This window comes from Mobula birostris, chromosome 9, assembly GCF_030028105.1.
Source record: "Mobula birostris isolate sMobBir1 chromosome 9, sMobBir1.hap1, whole genome shotgun sequence".
Classification (NCBI taxonomy): domain Eukaryota; kingdom Metazoa; phylum Chordata; class Chondrichthyes; order Myliobatiformes; family Myliobatidae; genus Mobula; species Mobula birostris.
Genome location: NC_092378.1, coordinates 21874215 through 21889758, shown reverse-complemented (window position 1 = coordinate 21889758; position 15544 = coordinate 21874215). Strand labels below are relative to the sequence as shown.

Genomic DNA, 15544 nt, shown 5'->3' with positions numbered 1-15544 from the left:
TACCAACATGAGAATCACAGTACAAAGAATGGTGGTGTTTTAATCTAATGGAGATAACATTGTTAGTGTCAGAAAAAGCCGTTTTGTGCAAAAGAGATATAGCAGTGTGATCACCATTGTTCAGGGATAAATATAAAGACAAAAGTCTTTCCTTTGAAGATGCTCAAGCTTAGCATGACATCTTCATCAACGAAAACTGACCAGAATCCATTATGTTATAAGCCAAGCTAGATGTATAATATATCTCAATTAGCAACAGAATAGAGACTGTATCTACTATTTGTGGTTGATTTAAATACTTAATATAAATAATTGTTTTATTAACATTACAGTGCCAAGAAAGTTAAATTATTTGGACTCCTTTTAAAAATAATGGTATGCATGATCGAAAGGAAAAAATAAAAGTTGTGTTCGTAGGTGTGCTGGAAATACTAATCCGGTTTATTTTGTACCCTTTTTAAACTGCTTGGTAGAAAGCCAAATAATGTAGTTATGTAGAATCAGATACAAAAACTAACTGCTTCCACTTTGGATTCTAATCTATATTAACTAAGCAGAATATTTTTTTCCAGAAATTCTGTGGCTGAAAATATTTACCTTGTAAGAGTGTGCATGGTGGATTGATTTGGCATGTAACTTCTGTGCACTTGCCGGACTATAAACTGGTGTGTAGCTCTGCAAAATGTCCAACAGCTTTGAATTAGAATGCATGCAACTAGAGAATATTCTGATAGTTTTGTGAGGTTCAGGTGTACTCGTAGAATGTTTAACTCAGTTTAAAGCAAACTGATTTTTGTCCAAGAAACCAAAAAGCATTCCTTATTTTCCTATGACAAAATATAAATCAGAGTTACCAAGTCAGATAATAATTTGATTTTATTCAGTATATTCTATGAAGATGCCTTCCAAAAGAATTAGAAGCAGTTTGACCAATAGATAAAAATGAAGTTAATTCTCTCATGTAAATGAGGAATACACAGAACTAACGGTGTGAAAAAAATGGAAAATAAGATAAACAGTATGTTGCATTAAATGGTGAAATTCATTTTCCAAGATATGTTAGGTTACCTTAGTTGCAATATTAATCAGTAACAACTTTTTATAGATTCTGTTTATCAAGAGGAATAGTAATTTTAAAAGAGAGTCACAAAAATCAGATTGGATTATTTTTTGCTTTACTGCACTGCTTCAAAAGTGTTTTAATTAATAATGTGAATAAGTTGGTATGCTAATCATATTCAAGTTTCACACTTAAGCTTCAGGTCTAGCTGAATCAAGCATCTAGTAAAAGGCTTTTATATCCCTTTACTGAATGGTAGACAACCACATCATTTATTCCATTTTGAAAACAAAAATCAATATACCTATAAAGTGACCCATAAATTAGAGCTAGCTCATGGAATGTTTGTACAGTGCTGGCTTTTTGAAGGCACCCTTTGCATTTTTCCTTCACCTTTGTATTTGAACTAGAGTCACTGTAAGAGGCTCATTAGGGGACATTAGGGACTTCAGCTAACCAGAATTCCAGAGACTGCTTTCCTCTTATTAATGCATAGCAAAGTAGGATGCACTTAAATATTTCATAGGCATTCAGTAATTTGTGTGTAATCGCCTTGTTAGCAGACCAGTAGAAGTAGAACGGGTCTGTGAAATGGTGTTAGAGATTGCATGGGTAATTTATAGACCTTTGACATTGGAAATAGCTGTTATTGGAGACCGGAATGAAGCTGTGAAATAGAACTGGCAATAAGTAGAAAACTTAATAAAGGTTTTGTAACAAGCATCTGTGGGGATAACAACCCACTTGGTCGTTTTGAAGCAGCTATAATTTATGACATATGCAATATATCAAGTGCATGCGATAGCATTATGGAGTATTGAAATGAAAAGGGTATTTGCAACATTAGGTCCAACTTCCTGCTAGGGATGTGATTAAATGATTAATGAAATGTCCCTTTGCATATGCATTTTGAAACAGCAATTAAGCACAGACTGAAAAAAAACCACCAATCCTATCATTTTTCAGCTTATCTCATTCTTGTTATATAAATCACAGAGAATTTGTGAGGAGCAATATGTCTGACCTGAAGTGGTTACTAAAGCATGAAAGAGACTCATCATTTCTGTATAAAATAATCATAAATAAATAGGTTAATAATTTAAGCCTATGAAAGATCTCTTGATTTATTATTGTGGAGGCTTATTTATACCTTTTCTTTGGTTGTGTCCAATTTTGCAAGAATGATTGGCATAATTAAATATGAGAATGAATAGACACTATTATTTTGCTCATTGCTGGTAAACAATAGCAAGGAAAGGAGACAGCAGATGTAGCAGAAAAAAATGCATGGAATATTGCGTGTTCATTGATCTGACAGAGTTTATACTTTAAATAATAAGAGGGCTGCAAGCTAGCCTATAATTACAGAAAGGAAAGTGGCAGCTTTGGCATTTCCAAACTCTATGTCATTTTAAGGGTGCTTTGTGAATTTGTCATCAATAATAATTTCGACAGAGAGGCATTGCTTCACATAACTTTGCAAAGACCTTCCTTTTTTACTTTCATTTAACGCAACGGAGCTTGTATTGGAATTTAAATCTTTTGATTTCCATTGAAAATTGAACCAAGACTCTGACTGTGGTGTAGCATTGCCACTATTTTCAGCTTTGTTCTTTGTAGTGATGTTAACAAACGTGAGCAGATGTCATTGTTATATAGTGTAGGTTGACGGGCGATGCCGATAACTATTTTCATGCTTGCAGTGGTTGCAAAGCAGTAATGGCTTAGCTAACTGCAGTTTTCTACAACTGCTGTAGTGTAGTTGAAGGGCATTTTTTGTTTTATTATATTTTAATTATTCATTAAGATTCACATATAGAAAATGTGAAGGCTGCATATTTTCTAAAGACTTGCCTAATTTAACAAACTAGATTGTTTATATCTATTCTCATTTTTTTTTGTGAGAGATAGATTTATATGACCATCATTAATGTGTGCACCTTGAGAGTAGGTGTTGGTATGGAGGAATTTGGATGTCCAATCTTTTGCTCTCCAGATGTGGACATGTACTAATCTTCAGAAGTGAATATTATGGCTGATTTTCTGCTCTATCACAGAGGTTCAGTTTTAATCTAGGCCTGAAATCATCTCACATGATACAGACCCAAGGATTGACCTCGGACCTTCCTAGTCAGCTGCTTACTGGTTAAACTCACTGAACCACAAGGGAGCATTGTCATTTAAATATAAATACATCTTGAAATGTGCTACAACATACGAAATTGTAATATGAGTGTTTGAGAGTGCAGTGTATAAAAGCTGGAGATGCCATTTCTAAACTCTGTTGGGAGGAGTGGGGAAATTCAAGTAACGCTCTCTTTAAAGATTACATTTCAGTTTTATTTTAGATTTTCTTAAATTAAATCTATTTTCAATCAATTTTTAATAGGAAGTCCTCTCAGTTCCTTGCTGTCTTATTCCAGCATCTTTAAACACTTACCCCCTTGTCATTTCTTCAACCAAGGTGATATTCAGCGACTTGTTTACTTTTTAAAGTTTTTCCTATGTAAGAGAACAAAATCATATCTCTACTAAAGAAATGTCACATATGACATTTGAGGACATTAGTTGAAAGCAGTGTGCTTTTTTTTTTGCATCTGGGGCACTTGTCCCTTTAGCTAGATCATTCAGCATGCCACAGTTCTCTTTGTGCAGGACTACTGAAGAACATATTCTCGTTGCCAAAACTTATAGGTATCTGAATGATGTTTACTTTCTTTTACATACCCAAGATTTTTTATCCAAAGCTTAGTGACACTTATGAATTATTTCATAATTTGTTTTACCTTTCAGTTCTTTCCAGTGTTAGCCGAGATTTTAGGCCATTACTTTGAACTGTTGTGTTAATACTGTTTGAATTTTTAAAAATAACAAAATTTAAGTGAACTTTGTAATAACATTATTTTCATTTACATTACTATTTGTGTTCTTAGTAGACTGATTTTCTTTCTAATCATTTTTTAAAATTTCATCCATAAGCTTTAATAATATTTGATGGCTCTGGGCCTGTACTCACTGTTTAGAAGAATTAGGGGAGATCACATTGAATATCAAAAAACTTAGAAAGAGTAGATATGGAGAGGATGTTTCCTATAGAGGGTGAGTCCAGGACCTGAGGGCACAGCCTCATAACAGAGGTATGTCCATTTAGAACCGAAATGTGGAGAAATTTCTTTAGCCAGAGGATGGTGAATCTGTAAACTCATCGCCTCAGGTGTCTGTGGGGACAAATCATTGAGCATATTTAAAGCAGAGGTTGATAGGTTCTTGATTAGTCAGGGTGTCAAAGGATATGGGGAGAAGGCAGGAGAGTGGGATTGAGGAGAACATTAAATCAGCCATGTTGGAATGGTCGTGCAGACTCAGTGGGGTGGTTGGCCTAATTCAGCTCCTGTCTTCTGATCTTATGGTCTTATTCCTGTCAGAGAAGCTTCATAACAAGAATGAACTACTTCTCAATTGTAACACTGGTATGGAAATAAATATTCTAGTTAATCTGCTCATAAAATGATGGGAGAGAAGTGACAGATGCAGGTTTGAAATATAATTTGGCAATACAAACTTTTATGACTTTTACAAACTAATCATAACACTATTATATTACTGAAAATATTATGCACTAGTTTTGATCCTTTTAAATTGTGATACTTCCCATATGGAATTAGGATTACTTTTCATATGGAGGATAAAGACAAACATGTGCTAATTGGGCTAATTGGCTATTTCCATCTGGCATTTTCTATTAAGTTCTCTGGGATTTCATCTTTCAATATTTTAAATGAAACTCGAGATCAAGTGAATATTACACAGTAATTTAAAGTTAGAGTTGTCACTTATGTCTTAATTAAATGCTTAATAGATGAGGCTCAGTGAAATTCAATAATCTAGGGGAAAGTTAAGAAACTTTGCTGAGACCAAGTTGGAATTATATTTGTGAGGATGACTGTCACTAAAAAATACTCCTATTCCAGCAATACCAACTGGTAGGGTTAGATAATTTGAGACATTAGATTAATAACTACATTTTCCAATAGTAAAGTTCAACCGTGGTGCCAAAATCAAAATACGTAGTAACTTTGCTCTTAAAACGGTATGTTGAAACATTGTAAAATATTCTCACAAATAATAGACTGAGCATTGCCAAAATATACCAAGAAATACTAATGCTAGTTCATGAAAAGGAAATGTGTACACGGAAAGTCAAATGAAAAGTAAAGGCATGCTTTGAATTGGAGGGAGTGTAAAATGCATTTACTTTGATTCTTTGGTGATTGATGAAATTGATGAACTTGCTGAAACCAAGTGTGCAAATTCTGTCTCTTTAGCCTCTTCAGGAAGTTCTACTGAACTAGATTCACGGGTTCACATTGTGTCATAAAATGGTTGCATTGGAATTGGGTTGATTTGCTGCTATCAGTACATTGAAATGCCCTTTGTATGAAATTGTACAGCATTCAGTACTGTGCAAAAGGCTTAGGCACCCTAGTTTTTTTTAATGTAAGTTTTTTTTCTAGATGTTTATTTTTGTCTTCCACATTAGTGTGTCAGTAGAAAAGAGGACATTTTAGATTTCCAAACATTTGTTTTCTAAAAATCTAAATATTACAGAGAAAGTTTTGCATTTTGTTAAAGAAAGTAACATATTAAATAACAGACCACTTTTCAAATAAAAACTTGATTGCTTTGTAGGTATATAGCCCAGTGCATGATTGAACAATGATCAATGACATAGTGAGTTGAATGAATTAAACTGATTAACTGAATGAGAAATAGGTGTAGAAGGAATCAAACTGGGTGAAAGATAACCAAACTAAAAGGTGATGGTGTGTTATATGTGACAGTTTAACCTTCAAATGATCAATTCTTACACAATGGTAAACTGAGCATAGCAACAAGACACAAGATCCTTCATCAGCAGGGCCTCTTCCAAGCAGAAAATAGTCACGGATATGAGTTTCAAGATGTGCTGTCTAAGTTCTTCTGAAGAAGCATAAAGAAATGGGCAAGATTGAGGACCAGAAACATAGTAGTTGGCCATGGGTGGAGCAGCCGAGAGATACATCAAACTGACGTCCCTTCTAAATCAGAAGAAGTCCAGCAGTGCTATCAGCACTGAACTCACAGAAGCCACCAGAATCCCAGTGTCCCCTCTACAGTCCAGAGAAGTTTTATCAGAGGTGATCTTCATGGAAGAGTTTTTGCCAAAAAGCCAGTGGAAACAAAGCCAAGAGACTCGCCTACACACAAACACACAGACTGGGGTGCTGAACAATGGCAGCAGTGCTCTGGACTGACAAGTCAAAATTTGAAATTTTTGGCTTAAACAAGAGGTAGTTTGTTCATAGAAGAACTGGAGATCACTGCATGGATGAGTGTCAGCAGCTAACAGTGAAGCACAGCGGAGTTTCCCTGCAAGTTGGAGGCTGCATTTCTGCAAATGGAGTTGATGCTCTGGTCAGAATTAATGGAATCCTCAATGCTGAGAAGCACAGGTAGATTGCTATCCATCATACAATTCCATCGGGGAGGCATCTGCATCATCCCAACTTCCTTCTGCAGCAGGACAATGAGGTGAAACACAGAGCCAAAGTTGTAAAGAACTATCTGCACCGAAAAGAGGAACAAGGAGTTCTGCTGCAACAGATGGTATGGCCTCCACAGAACCCTGATCTCAACATCATTGAGGCTGTCTGGGATTACCTGGAGAGACAGAAGCAAGCGAGACAGCCAAAGTTTGCAGAAGAACTGTGGCAAGTTCTACAAGATGCTTGGGAGTCAACCTACCAGCCAATTTTCTTATGGAACTTCACAACAGTGTAGCTAAAAGAATCAATGCAGTTTTAAATGCATCTGTTGTCACACCAGATATTGATTTGATTTTTTTGCTATATACTGCTATTTATTGTAATTTTTTTGAAATTTAGAAACTTTTAATTTCGTTATTTTTGAAAGCATCTTTGCTTTACTGAATTTTTTTACATTTGCCCAAAATTCTTGCACAGTACTGTATGTCTGTGATTTTCTGCCAATTCAAGTAATTGGATGAACTTTTACAGCTGTGCTCCTCTGATGTCCCACAGTGTCCTCTCTGCGTCATCTCTCATTGCATGTGCGAATCACCTGTACTTGCATTCCTTAACTGTATTATTCATTTTCATTATAACTCTTGCCAGACATAACATTATGAAACTCAAAGGCAAAAAAATGCAGTGCTGTGTGTAAAGTGAGGAGTGACAGGGGCTGACTACTCTCAGTGTCGTAATACATTGGGTTTTGCTGCTAGGCTATGATTTGTCCGAATAGTTTTGGATATTTCTTTTTGGCCTGCTTTTTCTGGTTGTGGTTAATATCATGCTTTTTCTTCAGATGTAGTTAATAGAACCGCACGTTGCAAAAATTCCCATTCAGTGTTATAGCTGATCGAATAAATACTGACAGTCTCTTGTAAAATCATATGCTGCATCATTTCACCGTAACATTGCTTATTATGATGTCTAGTAGAGTTACATAAATAACAATTGTGGTGTACTAAACAGCCTGATACATATTTTCTACTTACAGGCACCTTAATAATGAGCATGCATTAGATGACAGGAGTACTGCACAGTGTCGGGTCCAAATGCAGGTTGTGCAGCAGTTGGAGATTCAGGTAAACTGGTTGGAGTGGTTTGTATACACTAAGCAGTTCAAAATGAATCTTTAATATTTCCATTTTCTGTCTTTGTTCAGCCTTTCTTGGTTCATGTATTATTTTACATTATGTATTTAATAAACCATAGCATATTTCATGAAAATATATATAAATTAACTGCTTGGAATACAAATTAGATTGTGGATTAATAGCCAGGTAGAACCATAGATCATGATGTAATATAATTTAAAGTAACTTCACACCTCCCTCCTCACACTATCACTACTAATTCATTTCAAAATGAAATCCTCACCTATGTAAAATCTTCTGATCACCACATTATTTCATGGCCAAAGAAGTGTCTAGGCAATCGTTTTACAGGACCCTCGCTGACTAGAAGAAGATATCTATTGATTACTTTCTAATCTTACTTTCTTTAAAGTGTCATACCTCTCTTTCAGACTGCATATCTCTGTCAGATAGTACCTTTATACACTTGCACATCAGCTATACCATTCTACTTTTTAGTAAAATGGACTGTTTATTTTCTTACATTCTTTATCCTTTTCATTAAAATTTAGTAATTTGAAGAAGTAGAACAGAATAGTCCAGTATTTGATTTTAAAACCATGGAAACAAATTTCACTCAATGATCCTATATTCTAGGTGGCCAATTAATAGGTTTTATAACTTGCTGACTTATAGGAACACTCTCCTGATATAAAGTCCATCAGTTGTAATGAGACCCAGAGCAACGTGGACCCAGACTCTGTGACGGAGATAAGTGCATCACACTGCCAGGTCGCTGTCACTCTTTTGAATTAGATTGATGATGGCAGATTGCAGGGGGCAGTAACTGAACCTCAGAGGGAAAGGATGAAGCATGCAGATGATTCTGGCAAGCATAGTGTTTTGAGAACCCTTCACTTCTTTCCAGCTGCTGGCTTTAGTCCATTCCTTACAGTATCCACGGGACTTTATCCGGACACCAAGGGCCTACTTATTTGTGTTCTTGGTAACTTGTTACTGTCATAACATCCATGACCCAAATTCTTTTATTGACAAAAAGATGAAGTGTTATTTGTTTTTCTGTGACCTTTTAGCACATGGGAATCTTAAATGATGAGTACTTCATATGAAGTTGTTCTTTTCTTTTAAGAACAGCTTATAAAAAAGGACTTGATCCTATTGTGAATTAGAGAAACAAGACCATGCTAGAAAAATCATTCTAAAAGTATTTTGAAAGAAGATCTGTTTGTTCAATAACAGCTTTCTAAAGAACGTGAACGTCTTCAGGCAATGATGACCCACCTCCACATGAGACCCTCTGATCCTAAGCCATGTCCGAAACCCGTAAGTTTGATATTCAACAACTGATTGTACTAGGATCACACCATTAATGAATATTTCATATCTTAAAAATAAACAATTGTCTTGATGGCTTCCATTCAGAATGGTTATGCCAATACTTAAAGATTAAGTGTGGTTATGAACAATGTTAGCAGATAGCTTTTTGTTGAAATAAATAGACATCCTACATTCTACTCTGACAAAGTAATATACTTCACTTGTGACAAATAACTGACTTGAGATGACTACTAAAATGTTAGAACATTTTATTTTGATGGATTTACAAATACACTTTGCCAGCGAAGAGAATTTTATTGGGCATCAATTGCACTGCTATATAGCTATATCATTACTGGCAAGACATTGAATGGAGTTCTTCTTATGTCATTACTGGCAAAGCACTGAATAGAGTTACTTAAAGGTGAAGTACCAGCATTTACTGTCAAGCAAAATAGTATCTATAGCATTTTACTTTAAAACAAACCTGGTGAATGAACTGTTGAAATTAAATATCGTGTTGTGACTAGCTTAGTTTATAAATGAAATAAAAAGAAATCATACTGATAATATTTGTGTACTTTAATGTGAGTCATATTGGATGCTAAAATCAAAATGGAAATCTTTAAACTTTGTAAATGCTTTGTTACTTTCAGAGATGTTCAAGTGTCAATTTAAACTCCATACCTCCGTTCCCAACCCTGCCTAAAGAATTTCAGTATCTGTTAAATGCTATATGGTAGAATTGGTTTGGTGAGAAGGAACTTCCATTCTACTGGAAATCTATGACAGACAGTTAGAGGAAAAGCACACATGCAGTATTGTCACAGTTCCTTTATGGGAACTGCATGTTTTGTGCCAAACTGAATTGTTTTATGTACAGTATCTCTTTTTCTCCTTGTAGTACTGACCTCCTCCTGACTGAGATAAAACACATTGCTTTTCTGTGCTACTTTATCATATAGCCCAACTGAAAGCTGGTAATGCCTCAACGAAGGAAGCTGCACTCAAGTGACTGACAGCTCAGGGGCTCCAACTCATGACCTTCTGGTTGTGAGTTTGAATACTCAGCCACTAGAACTACAGAGTCGCAAATTACATCAGAAATTAATAGCCCCAGATTCTAACTGTTATTAAGAGTTTTGTGCAGCTTAATTAAAACAGGGGTGGGGCAATCTCGTTTAAAGACAACTTGGTTTAATACACTGCTTTACTCATTTATATTAAATGAATAATACTCTGATAACTTCTTATTTCATATTACGTTCAGCACTACACAAAGTTTAAAGATAATATACTTATTGAGTAAATCCATTAGGAATCTGCAGCTCATTCTTTATAAATAAATTATTCAATTAGTAAATTTGTAAAAGTCCAGCAGTGTGGTAAGATCCACACTAATAAATGATCCTCAGCATATATTCTAAAACTGAACTTGAATAATGTAACTCAAGTATTACATTGCATAAACCACACATGAAAGAACTACTAATTGCATTTGATGATGGGTAATTAATAGGGAATCCTTAGATGAGTACGTTGAACTGAAACTCTAGTCTTTTCCTCTTCCCACTGGACACTTGTGCTCTCTAGAATGTATTACATGGCACTGTTAGCCTTTGAATGGTTGAAAAGGAGAACAGTATACAAAAAGAACTCTAAAATTTATATACTTCACAAAAAGAGCTCCATAATTGATATGATAGTACTGATTTATGTCCTCATATGCAGTGGCTCAGTTGAGACAGCCCACACATTTGATAAATATTAATAGTATGAATTTATTACCAAGACGAAATGAGCTCTGTTGGTTCATCACTGCACCCTTAACAGCTATCAGTACATGAACACAAGGTGCAACTGCGCTGTCTATTATATGACCCCATTTACTCTCTGGATGGTACTTCATTAAATGGTACCTTTTGGCCATGCTATGGATGGATGAAAATCAAAGTTATCAAGGCTGTAAGTCCTGAATAATGAGTTTCACCCAACCTTGAATATATTCAGATGAGTTGAGGTAGCTAAGTGCTCATCCTAGCTTTTACATGCTTTTCCTTATTTATCTTTAATAAATTCCATTTTATCAGAACATGACTGCCATCCTGCAAACATGTTCTGCCTGTTATTACTGTATGATAAAATAAATTATCATAACCCTGTAAACATAATCAGCTACAGTATATAAGTCTTAGAGGATTTAATGATGGTGATTTTGTGAAGTTTTATAATTGAAAATTATTTTAGTGTATAAAATTATGAATTTTATTTTGAAAATGTATATATTTCTTTTACACAAGCTAGTTAATTTGGGATTCCAATTTTTAAAAAAGTTTTAATGAAACTGCTCTGATTTGTCCAGCAGCTCTGATAGTAAATGCGCTTGAATAATATGAAAATTATTAGATTCTTTAATATAAGAATGCTTTAAAGAAATATGTATCTTGGTAAAATGTTTTCTTAAATACAATATTTAGATGAATTAGATAAAGATAGTGTGATTTTATCAAGAATTTTTAACAAGGTGTTGCTTGTTTATTAGGATAGTTACAGTATTTGAATCACCATGAAATTTATATATAAACATAACTGGATTTCTCACATCAAGCTGCAAGCTGTGGGTAGCAGCAGAATAAAACAGTTTGTGGTTTATTGGGAACAGATGCACTTGGGAATGCCTTCAGGGTGCCAGGCGCTGTTATTAGACTGCCAGTGTGCTTCTCCTGGCTGCTGCCCAAGAATGCAGAACAATTAGCTGGCATATGTTAATTTTTGTTTCTTTAACAAATTTTTCTACTCTCTAAACGTGTAAAACAAATCCACAAAGTAAGATCAATCAATGTTAAATGCATAATCTACTCCAAATGAAAAAGGTGTTTATCTATAGATGAATACATAACATTTGGAACGACAGCTGTGCCTGAATTACTTAGTCAGTTGCAATTTCCTGCACAATTCCTGATTTTCTAGTTTTGTGCAGCGACAAGATAACATTACAGTTTTCCCAGATCGAGAAATTACCCTTCAGAATAGATTGAAAATGACTACAAATTAGCCATTAAGAGCATCACTTAAGAATTTGGCAGAAATCTTTTCACAGTGGGTGAGTGTAAATTTTCTTAATTAGATGCACTTTATGACAATGGATGTGTGGTAAATATAAAAGAGGTGACGTGAAAAATTTTCAATAATGGATTAGGGAATTTTATTGGTGGGAGTAGTTGAAGGACACACTGTTAAATAACTTGCATTCATTTTCTCCTCTTTTCCTTTTCCTTCCCTGACACCCATATTCCAAGGTACATCAGCAATAACTGACACTGTAATCATAAATTGAAAATGATACTTCCAGAGGAATTGGCAAACTTGACATTTCATTATATTTGCTAACACATGCCACAAATGATTGTTAGTGAAGAAATTCCATTCCCCTCTCCATCTACAATCATATTTAATTTGAAAAAATTTCAGCCTCCTCTGGCTAATTTGCAATTAAGACAATTTTGTTTGAATATGTAGTAATGTCATTACCATTCCACCAAATTAGCAGTGAGAGTAAAGGTCAGTGTAAAATTTTCCAGCTGGCTGGAGCCTCTCAGCTGAGATTTGGGACTGTGCAAAAACTGCTGCAGCAGTAGAGGAGCAGCGACAGTCTCCATCCCCTTTGCTGTAACTGGATCCTTTGATAATCTGCCTTGTTTTTCAGCCCTTAGAATAGACAAGCACAACCGTGGAACTGTGGTAGCTGCTTTTATTAAGAAGAGACAGTTGGGATAAACTAGAATGAGTTGGGCCTGAGTAATGTTGGATCAGATCATTAGATAATCTCTAACAGCATCCTCTAATTAGAGTTCTTATGATACAATTTCATCCTGTAATTAGCTGAGATTGGCTGCTTCCTTCGCTGCTTATTAGTGGCAACACAGCTGTAGAAGTGAATCCACTCTCATTTGTCAAACCTTTTAAAGCCTTCTTTCTCCTGTCTCTGCCTTTTCCCGCTCCTCCTCCTGGGCCTCCTCAGCTGAATCTGGTGTCGAGTGTCACAATGTCTAAGAACATTTCAGAGACATCCCCACAGAGCTTACCTCAGACTCCCACCACACCAACAGCCCCAGTCACCCCTGTCACGCAAGGACCCTCCGTAATCACTCCAGCCAACGTGCACAATGTGGGACCAATTCGAAGAAGACATGGTGATAAGTACAACATTCCCATTTCATCAGGTAGGATTCTAAGTAGCTCCAGTAGCAGACTGACTATTTATCTGACAAATAACTTTGATAATTTTTCATTTAACTTAAGTACACAATATGTTTTGAATATTATATGAAGAGGTAATATCCCCTTTGTTGCCGGAAGTAGATTAAACTTAAAACACATTTAAGGCATTCCCCAAAGATCAAATTACATGGAACAAATTTATTTGAAAAATGCTTTTTGATATTTGGGTGTAAGAGAGTAAAGTATACAATGAGATTGCTGTTGGAATACTCTTAAGCAATTCTATAATTTTAAACTAGATATTATATATTTCAAAATATATATTTATAATTTGATATCAAACTATATCTACAGATAGAAATAAATAGACTGTGAAGTTCTGCATTTATTGATGATTTAGTAACTTTAAAAGTTTCAGTTCAAGTCAGTTTTTTCCTGTTTAAAATCACATTATCCTATCCTATGCTTTTGCAGAAATTGCATTCTTCCATCCCAATTTTGAACACATAATGAGTTGTAACAGGATAATTGTAAAGAACCATGCAATGAGTTTTTGTCAATATTTTTTGCATAGACTGAAAAATATTTTCAGTTCAGTAGCTTGAGTGGCTGAGCACTTGACTCCCATCCAGATGGCTGAGAGTTCAAATCCCAGCACTGCTTGACACTTGAAACCACCTGCATTTAGTTAGTTTTATTTCATTGGTTTTCAGTTGAGCTGCTCCAATGAGTGGCATAAGAATACAAAGGCCTGGGCATTCGATGTTGCTAGTCCTAATTTACAGTCAGAAAGCAGGCGCCTATGGGTTCAATATGGCAACAGACTGGTTGCTTGTTTCAAAGTGGAGATGTGCCATTTGTGACTTTGTTTAAGGCTCGTCTGTGGTCATCCCTGAAATAGGTGACTGCAATAAGAAAACCTCATGGCTGCTTCAGGTGCATTTTGGAAAAGTTTCATTGCACACTGAACGCTATCGTGACATTTTTTGTAGATGTTATATAGCTGTCCTTAAAGAGACTGCTTACACTCACCACTAGAAAAATAAAACTAATTATGTTCTTCTGCAGAGGTGGGTGGCCAGGAATTCACATGGATTCTCACTACATTTGCAATCAATCTGCAAAATCTTCCTCCCCCCCCCCCGCTTTGCTTGCCCCTGAGGTACTCCTTTCCAGCCAGTTATGGCCTGTCCAATTTGGCATCTGGGGCCCCAACTGGTGTTTATACCTCTACATTAGTGAATGGAAACAGCAGAATAGCTTAATGTTATACTTTAGTCTTCCGACACATTACAGTTTATATTGCACCCTAATTTTGGCATTGTCCAACTTCTGATCCAATATAACTCACCGAAGTGGCAAAGGAAGCCATGTTTAGGGGCATTCCCATCACTGATCAGCTAATTAGGATGCCATTTTGGTGTCTGTAGGGAAGTCTGGCCTCCTAAAGGACCACAACCTTGTTGTGGTTTGGAGGCTTGCATGCCTCAATGACCCAGAGAGCTATGTCGGTTGGGGTCAAGGCTCTTGGTAGGGTCACCCATGTCAAACAGGTTGAAGGGTAGAGGCCAGACTAAGAGTGGTCCACTGGACCTCCAGGTTTGGGGGCTCAACTCAGGGTTAACAATCTTGACTGGTAAAACTAAATTGTTATGGAAACAGCCATGTTTCATACAGCAAAGTTCCGTAAAATCCTTCTACATCTGAGTACAACAGTATTCCTGAGTTTCCACCTGGCACAGTAGTGAAAACCAAGAGGAAACTACTGACACAATGAAGTCCTGAACACCGCCAGAGATGGAGGACCTTCATTGCTGCCCTAAACACCAGCAGTGTAGTGGGCAGGAAGTAAGGGAAGTCTGGGCTGCCCCTGAGAGGGAGGAAAGATAAGATACCTGCAGGGACTAATTTAAGGGAAGAGGTAAAAGAAGGACAAAGTATTGCTTTTTGTTTAATTTTCTACTGGCATAAATAGACCATGTCAAAATAATTTGGACTGATTTTGAATTATTATTTCTTCTACATCAGAACATTGCCCTGTTTGCTTGAAAATTCCCTATATCTCTTTCAGAGATTGCCCCAAACTATGAATTTTATAAGAATGCAGATGTCAGACCTCCATTTACTTATGCAACTCTTATAAGGCAGGTGAGTTGAAAATGAATTAATGCTTCCTGATGGTAACTAATTACTACCTCAATTAATGTTTCTCGAGTAAGTGTCACCCTATTTAGTTACTAAACAGTTATTTAATGTCACTTGTCCCCTTTATTTCAGGCTATCAT

At 35.9% G+C, this 15544-nt stretch overlaps 1 protein-coding gene across 3 annotated transcripts in view; it reads left to right on the top strand.

Moving 5' to 3' along the window:
- foxp2 (forkhead box P2) overlaps positions 1 to 15544 on the top strand; it is a 745656-nt gene that overhangs the window by 689116 nt on the left and 40996 nt on the right. For all 3 annotated transcript variants that reach the window (XM_072267606.1, XM_072267607.1, XM_072267608.1), the window contains exons 11-15: positions 7622 to 7709; positions 8961 to 9044; positions 13060 to 13261; positions 15331 to 15407; positions 15537 to 15544. The exon at positions 15537 to 15544 is cut by the window's right edge and continues 94 nt beyond it. In XM_072267606.1, coding sequence (XP_072123707.1) covers positions 7622 to 7709; positions 8961 to 9044; positions 13060 to 13261; positions 15331 to 15407; positions 15537 to 15544 — 459 coding nt within the window. The remainder of the gene's footprint in view (positions 1 to 7621; positions 7710 to 8960; positions 9045 to 13059; positions 13262 to 15330; positions 15408 to 15536) is intronic.